The sequence below is a fragment of the Pieris brassicae genome, chromosome 7, assembly GCF_905147105.1.
Source record: "Pieris brassicae chromosome 7, ilPieBrab1.1, whole genome shotgun sequence".
NCBI classification, from domain to species: Eukaryota; Metazoa; Arthropoda; class Insecta; order Lepidoptera; family Pieridae; genus Pieris; species Pieris brassicae.
The window spans coordinates 5,744,870-5,757,022 of record NC_059671.1 but is presented as its reverse complement, the minus strand read 5'-3'; the positions used below and the strand labels follow the sequence as shown (position 1 = coordinate 5,757,022).

At 33.8% G+C, this 12,153-nt stretch overlaps 1 protein-coding gene across 5 annotated transcripts in view; it reads left to right on the top strand.

The window, feature by feature from the left end:
• LOC123711604 overlaps positions 1–12,153 on the top strand; it is a 29,969-nt gene that overhangs the window by 16,431 nt on the left and 1,385 nt on the right. The window contains exons 1-6 of one of the 5 annotated variants that reach the window (XM_045664221.1): positions 603–770; positions 3,523–3,672; positions 4,603–4,712; positions 5,286–5,465; positions 7,769–7,989; positions 8,254–12,115. In XM_045664221.1, coding sequence (XP_045520177.1) covers positions 4,640–4,712; positions 5,286–5,465; positions 7,769–7,989; positions 8,254–12,115 — 4,336 coding nt within the window. In that variant the 5' untranslated portion in view covers positions 603–770; positions 3,523–3,672; positions 4,603–4,639. Of the gene's footprint in view, positions 1–602; positions 771–2,645; positions 3,451–3,522; positions 3,673–4,070; positions 4,173–4,602; positions 4,713–5,285; positions 5,466–7,768; positions 7,990–8,253; positions 12,116–12,153 lie in introns of those variants that run through there. The other 4 variants (XM_045664223.1, XM_045664224.1, XM_045664226.1 and 1 more) reach the window with 4 other exon arrangements.

Here is a 12,153-nt window from a genome sequence, read left to right as displayed (position 1 = left end):
TTATTTAATTAATTTACGTTTGTGTTATTGTATACGCATTAATAGAAACGTAATTTTAAATCATCCACGTGCAATTTCGAAGTAGTAGACGTCATGTCCCTTAAAGTCCCTCAAATATAAATTGTATACGAGATAATTATTATATGAAGTTAAAGGCCACATGCCTTTACAAGCCACTGAATAAATTTTAATTAAATTTGTAATAAATAATAATATCTAGATTAGAATCAGTATAAAAACTATTTTTTTTAATTTCGACCTGAGACTGTTCCTCGCAGAGGAAGTCGCGTGTATCAGCATTACCTGAACGACTTTGATAAAACCTCAAGTACTTCGTAGTTTGACGAGTTATATAAAACAATGATAAGAAACCTGAAAATACTTATCAGTCTTAGTTTTGCTGGAAAGTGAGGTGTTGTGTTAAAACCTTTTCCATATATTTTTAATCTGTGGTCTGAGTGGATAATAGCTAGAGTGATGCAATTAATAAACTTCTGGTTTGAGTTTATGTTGTAGAATATAGAATATTAATTTAAAATATCCAAAGACAAGAGCAACTTATATTTAAGTTAGAGTATTTTTGAAATAACATTATTATTAGAATACATTTAAAAAACAAAAGACTATTATATTTTTCAAACATCGAACGTGGACAAAAATTACACAAAATCAATGATTGACTCTCATACCAAATCTACATAACGTGACCTAGAAACTAAATGTCTTCATTAGTTCATAGATAAGTAATACAAACAACTTAATTCGTGAAGGTAACATCCCAAATTATTTATTACTTTTTAAACAATAGAACAGTGAGCAGTGTTGACCTAGTGGCTTCGCTTGTAGGTTCGATCCCCAGCTGTGCACCAATGGACTTTCTTTCTATGTGTGCATTTAACATTCGATCTAACGGTGAAGGAAAACATTGTGGCTTCACTCGTAGGTTCGATCCCCGGCTGTGCACCAATGTACTTTCTTTCTATGTGTGCATTTAACATTCGATCTAACGGTGAAGGAAAACATTGTGGCTTCACTCGTAGGTTCGATCCCCGGCTGTGCACCAATGTACTTTCTTTCTATGTGTGCATTTAACATTCGATCTAACGGTGAAGGAAAACATCGTGGCTTCACTCGTAGGTTCGATCCCCGGCTGTGCACCAATGGACTTTCTTTCTATGTGTGCATTTAACATTCGATCTAACGGTGAAGGAAAACATCGTGGCTTCACTCGTAGGTTCGATCCCCGGCTGTGCACCAATGGACTTTCTTTCTAAGTGTGCATTTAACATTCGATCTAACGGTGAAGGAAAACATTGTGGCTTCACTCGTAGGTTCGATCCCCGGCTGTGCACCAATGGACTTTCTTTCTATGTGTGCATTTAACATTCGATCTAACGGTGAAGGAAAACATCGTGGCTTCACTCGTAGGTTCGATCCCCGGCTGTGCACCAATGTACTTTCTTTCTATGTGTGCATTTAACATTCGATCTAACGGTGAAGGAAAACATCGTGAGGAAACCGGCTTGTCTTAAACCCAAAAAGTCCACGGCGTGAGTCAGGCACGGAAGGCTGCCTACTTGCCTATTAGATTAACAAATGATCATGAAATAGATACAAAAGTCTGAGGCCCAGACCTAAAAAGATTGTAGCACCATTGATTTATTTTTTTAACAATAGAACAACCCACTTGCTTAACTCTGCTCTAGGGAGTACCAAGACTAGGGAGTACAATAACAAGATCGGTTTCAGTGAGATATAGTTATAGTATAGGCTCTATCCAAGGGCTTGCGAGGAACATCAATTTGCCAGGCGTAACCCATTAACGCCAAACGAATTGCTATGGAAATTGTCACGTGAGCCTATGTCATTCTCAAAAAACCGTTTTTTTTAAATGCCAGGCAAACAGGCAGGATGATCATAACACCAGATGTTATGTGATATCGCCGCCCTTGGTCACTCACATTACCAGAAGACTCGCAAGTGCGTTACCGACCTTTTATATATATACCCATAATCGAAAATACTTCAGTAGGCAGCTAGTTTCATATAGAGAAACGCTCAGTTGTTGAACGACGGACGTCGAGGTAATATTGAGGGTATTTTGTATTCTGCCTATTGCATTTCAAGCCCCTGTACCCAAAGCATTTAGATAGGATTGTCAAGTAGTCTTAGAGTAAATGAGCTGTATATATACTCAAACTCAAAATATCTTTATTCATATAGGTAAACAAGTACACGTATGAACGTCAAAAAGAACTTTAATTAATTGTAAATTTACATTTACTACCAGTTCGCAAGTCAAGGGCGTAGAGCGGGTAAGAAGAACTGGCAAGAAACTTTCCGCCACTCTTTTTAATCGCCAAGTATTGAGTCATACAAATTGTTTGAACTGGATAAAATCAATCCCAAGGTTTAGGATCATTTATATATGTATATACGAATTTATAGTGAATGGTAAAGCGTTTATGAAACAAATAGAATCTATATTTATAAAAAAGTTTCACGAAGGCTAACGAAGGCGAAGGCGAAGAATAACTTAAAAAAACTTCATTACCATGTTTTTTTTAATATGACAGTATAGTTTACTACAAGAGTAATTGATTGATACCGATCAGTACTTTCGATGCTGAGTGTAGAGCTAAAAAAATTTTCTGTCTTGTTAATTCACCGTTATAAATTTTGGCTTAGGCCGTGAATGTACGGAATTACAATCCTTTAAATGAAAACATATTTTATTTATTAAACAATACAAATACGTTTATCCATATGCCACGCGAATAATATAAGATTTAAAGAAACTTTCAATTCGAGATGTATTGCATGTTAGTCAATAAAAGTTTGGCTAAAATTTACTTCTGTTACTTCATTCACAATATTGAATCAACAATAAATTTTGGATAAATCAAACCAAATGTCTAGCAAATATTAAGTAATTCATCATCATACGACACTATCTTGAGTAGTATGTAAGTTAGATAATGATTTTTCGCAAATGTATTAAACATAAACCCTGCAAGTCTTTGACAATTTTTGTTTGTTATTCTTACGTATAGTGTAAACGTCAAAATAATACAATCGCACCGTTTTAACTTAAATACTCATTTATATTTTAATCACAACGTATAATAATAAAGCACTTCAGGAGTTAAGCATCAGTGTGTATACATGCATTATATCACCCATACAGACTTTGGTTAACACTTAAATTTTTTAACTTGGCTTTTGACGTAATTTTTTTAATTTGGCTTTTGACGTAACTTAAAAATGTACATTTTCCCCGCCCGAAAAAATAGACGCTTCCCACAAACCCATGCGGTATGCACCAAATGAATTCCGAATTTGCATACATTAAAAATTACACTTAACAATGCGATTTTTAGCCACACAATAGGAGTTATCTTATTTTTAAGATACTCTTAAGTCTTATCAAACGGATATCATTGACAGCAGGTGATATAGTAGTCTGATAAGTAATTTCATCATAGTGTAACGATTGTTATTTTAACTCTCATGTTATTTCAGTAAAAGAACCGAAATTTTGAGAATCACCCTAAGCTTGAATTTTGATATATGTTAAGAGTTCTACAGTTTTATATAAAGAAAGAAATGGCTATAATATTTGGCTGCTGGGGCCAGTAAGTAAGGCTATTCAAGGTTTAGGTTGGAGGAACAGTAAGTACTTCATACTACTAGTGACTTATAAGTTTAGAATGGCTATACATATGTTTTGTTATGGCATATATTTTCTGTTTTCCTACACAGAATTTACATTCGCGTCTATACGAAAAAAAACATTACACTCATAAATAGATGTAATACAAACTTATTATAATATGAAATTAAAAACAAATGTAGTTTTTTATATATTATGGCAATAGAACAAATGAAGTTAAGGGCTGGCCAAATAGTTTCTCACTGCTTTGCTAAATGAGGCTTAAGTCACTGTTACGTTTGAGTGGGCCTTGATTAGTCATTCTAAATAAAACGGATTTGTGAAAAAATCAGCCCTTTTCACATGGAAATAAAGACTATTTTAATTTTCATCTTATGTAGTATAAAGATAAGATTATTCTGTTTACCGAATGGCTAATGAAATTGGTCAGTCGGCAATTTCAGTCGGACTTAAGCTGGTGGATGTTTCAAAGATAAAAATTGTAGGATTTTTCTTTTGTGTAAGTAGATTTTTATTTTAATAGACGGTTGTGAAATGTTTATTAAGAGGTTTATGCAAATAATATTTTATAATTAAACAAAAACAATAATTTCGATATCTATACCACATTTCATTTGTTTGTCTCATATTAAATGTACATATGCGAAGTAAATGTTATTGTACATAATCGTAACTTTTAATATAAAGGTTTAGTTTATGTAAAATAATTCATAAAATATTATTTTATTTTGAATTCATTGTGAAATTATGTGCCAATGAAAGGTTCATCAAGGTATGATCTAAAATAAATATTTTCCAGACCACAGATTTAAAATATTTATAACTGGTTATCGCTTATTTCTAATACAGAATAACTGTTTAAGACGCGTTTTCATTTTAATTATAAGATTTATCTTATGATGTCTTAAACAGGGATTACTTTATTTTAGAGATGGCTTAATCGAAACGAAAGTAAAAAACGAAATAATGTCCGATATTATCGACGTACTTGCGAAAGAATATGACAAAAATGTTTTGTCGGAAGAGTCAAGAAGTGTCGGTTAGTATTTCATTGACGCTAATCGTAAATAAGAACGTTTATTTATTATCCTAAGATCGAAAACAAGTCCTATTTACAAAAAAATATATCTCAAATATTTTCTTGATCACTTATGTGAATAATTAATCTAATATGTGAATCGAGCTTTTAATTTGAAAGTTTAGTGTGATCTTTTATTAAAAGTGCTGTTTACCGTAGAACACTTTTAAAAGACTTTAAAAATATACCCTATTTATATTTTTCACAAGTAATCAGGAAAACATTTGGCATTTTTGGTGTTCCTAAGCTACAATATCTTTTACCATCTGGGAAACCCTATGAGGCCAAAAAACACTGTTGTATAAAAAAAAATCTACAAATGATGACTTTCAAATTATCGCTTATTCATTAGAAGATAAGTCTTAATACGATCGCATAAAACTCTTCGATAAATTTATATTATGAAAAACGCCTTCTAAGTTATATAGAGTTTTCAATTTCAATCAGCAGACAAACAACAGATAGCAGCAAAAAGCTATTAGCAAAATATTATCCTAATTATTTTTTCCTTTATTTTAAAACTCCTCGTTCCAGGGCTATTCACAATCCCGGAGTACCCAGAGCTGGAGGCGCGAGGCATGTGGTCCATTGTCCTAGACACGCTCCTGACCACTTTGCGGTTCCTCGCCCCGGCCACACTACTCACCATCTTTTGGACTCATCATACCTTCTTTTTTGACATCTTGAAGTACATTGATTCGGCGTTCCGAACAGGTAAGATCAACCTAATGCGAGCCTCAGATTTTTGCATCTGATTTGATGATATAAACAAATGCCCCTTTTAGGCGTTTGCCCGCAGGCTCGTTTGTCCCCCTATTATATAACAAAAAAATATAAGAGTCCTTCCACAAACTTTAACTTTGTTCCTTTTGGAGTAGAGATTATTGAGCCATGGGCTTCAAGTGCACAGGCGCTAATTAAATATTTAAGTTTGTCTCTGTTTTATAGTACTGGTAACGTCAGGGCTGGTCCTTTCCTTGCTTAAGGAATAATTATCGCAATGCGAGAAAATGCTGCCAGCATTAATGGTACACTGGCATAGGGACGAAACTGTCTAATTTTATTTTAATTTTTAATTATTATTCTTACGATGTAGGTTATGAATATTGTAAATACTGTATATTAGTGTGTTGGAAATAAATAATATCATAAAGTTATGCATAAATAATTAACTAATAATGATGATTTAGGGTTAGGCTTTTATACATTATACATGATTGATATCAATACAATAAGTAATGACAAAAAATGACAACTAATTTAACTCTTATTAAATTATAAAATGAACAAGAATATTAAATTCAATCCCAATTTACAATTATTATAACGTTGCCGACCGCATTTAATATATAATTTTAATATGATGAACATTATTAATCATTCATGTAACATTTATTTTCACGGGTGCGTCATAAACACGTAGTTAATGCGATAAATCCTTTTAATCCTTAGTTAAATAGATTACATTCCATAATGACCTAGACTGCATTATGTGGGTGAGCTGTATATATACGAATACATTGTAAATGATGACGCGTTTATGAAACAAATAGAATCTCTATTTACTCAATAATGTATAGATTTATATTATTCATTCCATTTTACTTAAAAGGGTTCCCAAACCTTATACATTGTATTTTTTATTTATTCTACTAGCGGCTTGTCACTCGGGGATCGATCCCGCTAGATCTGTTGTCATTTTACCGATGCTGATTTCTGACAAAGCATTTTCAGCTGCTAGGTAGCGACTGATATGACATGCCGCTTATCAGACCGCACTTTCGATACTTGTGCTTTAGTTTCTTAATAAGTAATAGGAACGGTTCTAATAAGTATTTGTCACAGTAAATATTTTTCTTCAATATATTCATTTCTTAAATCTTAATTTACCTCATAAACACATCTTAGCAGTTTTCATGAATCAGAAACTACTCGAGATCTCGAAAATACCAAGTTCTCGCGCGGTGTAAATTCTTAATCCCACGAGATCTAGAACTAACGAACTCGTTTCTCGACTCAAGATTGCATTCCCTACCTGTCGGCTTCGGCTGTACGCCTTCGGATTGCTTCGCTTTGAAAACAAATATAGCCTGTTAACTAGGGTAATGATCGGTCCAGTAGTTCTTTTACAGTAGTTCTAGTACAGGCTTAAATTTATAAATTATTTGATAGAGGTCGTATTTAGATAGAACAGTCGACTATACAGAACGGCTAATAGCTATGTCAAGCTACGATCGACGATCGAAATCCCGGGCAGGCCTTGTATTTCATATACACGTTTACGGCTTTTTGTAGTCAAAGCGAATTCGTAGAGAAAGAAACGTATTCAATTTCGTTCACAGAACAGAGAACTACGAGTACAATACAAGTATAAATTCATAATCACTTTATATTTCTTAGATTGTTAGATTTTTTCTCTCTCTTTATTATACAAAATAATATAATATAATCAGAATATGTTACATTAGAAAACCGCTGTGGTTTGTATTAATGTAACCATAGCAGGCTTGTTTAGGAGCGCGACAATTGCATATAAAAGTAGTTTTATAATTTACTGTTTATGTTGGTTACCGTTAGGCTATCTAATATCTGATTGGGTAGACCGTTTATTATATATTAAAACGATTACAGCCGATTGTAGTAGAATATTCGACCAAAAGTTTTTCCAACCTAGGTGTCCTGCGTGATTACGCTTTATAAAAGCCGTTTTTGTTTTAAATCCACTAAGAATACAATACACATACAATATGTGGTAATTTGCATAAACTTTAAGTCCTTAATTGAATTAATAAACGACTAGTTGGAAAATAACGTTGCTATTCAGCACTGAGATAATATTACGTCATTATCTCGACTGTAGGTTTAGACCTAACGTATTGATTCTTTGATATTACAAAGATGATTAACTATTAAGAATTAATATTTTTAAAAGATCTGTTGGTTCGATACATTAGTGTAAATAATGACATTTTAATTTCCATATTATGAGATTTTAAATATGAACTTAACAATTTCAGTAATATTTTCGAATGAGGACAAAAAGAAAGAGGTTATACAATGGCTGTCAGAGGTCGGGCCAATTCGTATAGAGGAACTGGACACAGTTTGGCATCACGGGTGGATAGTGTGTGGGGCATTGGATGCTGCTCTCCCTGGCGCCTGCGCAGGTCATCCACCTACACGTCTTTCGTTAAAGCATGCGCAGTCAATAGCTGACCATTATCTTGGAGTGGAACCGGTTAGTTTACCTAAGTCCTATGTGTTAATCAGGAAACAAAATTGTTAATTATTCTTTCTTCTCTCCAAAGCTAGGCTATCGGCTTGATTTTATTAATATCTTTTTCTTGTAAGAGTACAAATAAAATGACGACATGATTGTCTCATGGTGGTGTCTAGTGGTGAGCCTTTACAAGGCCAGTAAATTGGTTTATTTGGAATTTAACGGAATTATGCTCTTAGATACATCGGTTTGTTTCTTGATACCATTATTTAAATTTTTCAGATGTTCACTCGACAAGAACTTGATGCGAACGACTCATTGAGCAAACACGAAGAATGGAAACTTGTCACGTTCCTAGACAAAGTTCGCCTTGGTATAGCAAAACTATCGCCACCGTCAGCTACGAATAAAACCAAACCAGTCATTCCAGTAGCTAAACCTACACAGTTTAGCTTGGACTACATCGCAAGGGGTTCAGGACTTACAGCAGCACAAGTCAATAACAAAATGTTCTTCAAAATATATCCAACTGCCCAGCAGTCTCTCGACCCAGGGGATATTACGATTCAAATAAGAGGTCCTATGAAAGTTTACGGTCTGACTACATTGCCTCCAATTTTAGGTAAAGCCCAGATGATTCGCCAAACATTACTCGGTGCCCAAGCCAAGCCTAGTAATTACACTGAAAACGCCCTCCCCGTCATACATGGAACAGCCTACTTACGAAACTATGGAAATAACGATATGAAAAAAACCTATTACATACCCAAAAGAAATTACGATATAAATATTACCGTCGAAAATAATAGAGACTTCGCGAAAATTGGATATACGGTACCAACAGAAGGGAAATATGAAATAACTATTACGAGCCGAGATGTAAATATAGTGAGTTCTCCATTTATTGTTACAGCTTCAAAGAATATTGTTGATAACTTAGAGAAAGATAGTTTTAACTTAGAGGATGGTGAAGAAATAGATATTGTTGACGTTAAAACAGATAGAAAGGTAGTCCTTCGGATTGTAGATTTTGTAACCGAAAAGATGTTATTAAAAGATAATGGAGCTTTGGAAAAAATATCTGATGACGAAGCGAGGAATTTAATGGAGCTTAATAACATCGAAACTACGCCAGATGATTCCGAGACAAAAATAAATGATAATGGAGACAATGTTCTACCAACAATAACATCTGAAAAATTTTACTCCGTTGCCAATAAAGTTTTGAAAATGAACCGAGTTTGTCAGGCGTTACAGGAAAAAAATAAAAACAAACAGCACCAAAAACCTATTATATCAGAAACAAAAGCTCATGGTGCAGTACCTGATGTTGTAAATTCTACGTTTGAAAAAAACATACCTACAAATTTGTATGAAAGAGAAAAGATAATTATACCTGAAAGTATATCCGTCTCCCTAATGATGGATAAGCCTCACCTGACTGATTCTGATAAGCTAATAACTAGCTCGCAAAGTACAAATATGGAAAACGATACCAACAAATTGTACAACCAAAATCTTCAAAGTTGCAAAATACTACAAGATCTATTTGAAGATGACTCACAATCTATAGATACAGTTCAGTCGACTAATAACCCCTTTTTGAGTGATATGTATGATACAACGTTCACTGAGAAAGAATTTGGATCATTTATTACAAGTGAATATGAAGCTAATAATTCACAAAATGAGGAATGTCATTCATTCTCTAATCCTTTCATAAATTTTGATCACACCGATAAAGACACCGAAGAACATCTGGGAACATTTAGTTCAAACTTCGAAGAAGGAAGTATTCAGACGGATCTTATATCAATAGGTACAGACGATATTCTCGACCGCATTGAAATAATTGAACATGAGTATACAAATCCCTTTATAACAATTGAAAACTCTGAGACAACACCTGAGAATACACATGTAACTGATTTTATAATAGGAGCACCTGTATCATTACCATCGATTGTCGGGAATTCCATTAAAGAAACAAAGGACAATGAGATCAATTTCCATGAGAGTTTTAATTTTAGAAAAAACAGTGAAAATGTATCGTTTCTGTCTTCACATGAAAGTTTGGAACAAAAAGAGGATCCTCCGGTAATATCTCCGTTTCATAGTTTAGGATCAGATGCATACAATTTCCTTAGTCAGGGTAATTTACAGCGAAGTAGAAATATCTCACCAAAAGATCTTTGGGATTCTGCATATGTTAGCATCGACGATAGCGCAAGCTCCACGGATAATAATTACAATCATAATGATCGCTGTATCTCAGAAACATTTGTAAAAAGTAATTATGTTAATAACGATTTGGTTGACAATGGTGGCGTGAAAAGTGGAGACACATGGAGAAGTGAACAATCAGAGGAAAACTTAATTCATGATGATTTCAGGGGTCTAAAATGGGAATTTAAACGTCAGGTTTTTACGCCAATCATAGAGGAAAACGAAAAAAGCATGACTTGCGGAACAAAGGATAACATATTTGAAACTGATACAGTATCACGAGCATTTGCTGAACTGAATGAAATTTATGATGATATTTTCCCTAAGCCGGACGAGTCTTCAGTGAATGAAGGCAGTGTAGTACAAAACCTTGAAGATGACTTTATTATAGAAAAAAATGATATCCGCGTCGATTCAGCGTCTGAAAATTTATCAGATGTGAAAAGACTTGCGGCGGAATTAGAAGGATCGATTTCTGTGGTTCAGGCAAATGATACTGAATCAGTTTCAGCAAGTCGTAGCCTTGATGTTGAGACGAAAGAAAGCTTTAAAAAGGATAAAACAGAGTTTGGTGACGCAGTTTACTCTAATATTGTTTTAGAAAAGAAAATGTATTGGGACGAAAAGATTCGACTAATAGAAGCGAAAAACATGGAGGAATTCAAACTTCAACAGAAAAGAAAACGTTTGTCGGCTAAGCATTTCCGTCATAATGATTCTTTAAGCAAACGTAAAGGCAAACAAATTATTAGAAACTTTTTAAATTCAGCCAGCTCTTCTTCCTCACAATCAAGAACTTTAAGAGAAGATGAGGATTCAAATATGTCTACAAACTATTCGGAAAGCTCATCACATACGGGTAAGTTAGTAGAAAAATGGAAGTCATTTTGGGATGAAAAACTTGAAGATGAATGTAAAGAAAAGCTTCAAGATATGAGCCGAACATCTTTGAAAAGTGCGAATAATTCAGTTGAAATAGTCCAAGATACAGAAAGCCCAAATACATTCCCCAAGATTGAAACAGATATTAAAGATAATGAAACTGAACCTGAAAACTCACTAACTCCCACGAAACATGAACTACCAGAAGAAGTATTTAAAGCATTTGAAACATGCCCAAAAAGATTTTTTGGTACTTCAAGAAAACACATATTAAATAAAATCGACAGCTTTTTAGGAAAACCCTCTATCGAACATACGCCTAAGCCTGAAAGTAGCAACTTTAATCACGAAACTGGCTTAGTGTCTAGTCGAATTTCAATGTTTCATAATATTTCTCATACGGAAGACATACCTTGGAAAAGGAAAAGACCAACGCCGAAATTATGTAATATAAAATCCGTAAAAATAAACGATATAAAAGATAATAGTGAAGGTATTTTTGAAACAAGTAACCAACGGCTATGTGATAGTGATAAACCATGCAGAGTTTTCAAAGATGGCGAAATTGACACATCATTCACAATAGAACTGTCTTTGACAGATATAGACAACAAAATCGTCACTGCGGATGTTGAAAATAATAATGAAATGGAAAAAAAATGTCAGTCAGATATTACTGAAACTGTCACAGCAGACAAAGAAGGTAACGACGTTGCCAAGGAAAATCTTTCAACAATACCCCATGACATTCAAAACAAAGATATTGTTGAAACAAATGAACGCAGTCATGTGAAATGCCGAAAGTTAAAAACATTCAGTAAGTCTGAAATGGATTTATTCAGCAAAACTTGTAGTAGTGATGGAAGCGATAATTTTGACAAACACAAATCCGTTGAAGACTTACCGAAAATTAATGTTAAAAACTTTATAACTTTATATGAAGACGTGTCAAAATCAACACAGTCGACATTAACAAAAACTAATGCAAAACCATTCACAAGTCGTACATCTTTGTACAACTCGAGTTCAAGTCCAGGTAAAATATACTATTTCTTTTAATCAAATTATGGAAAA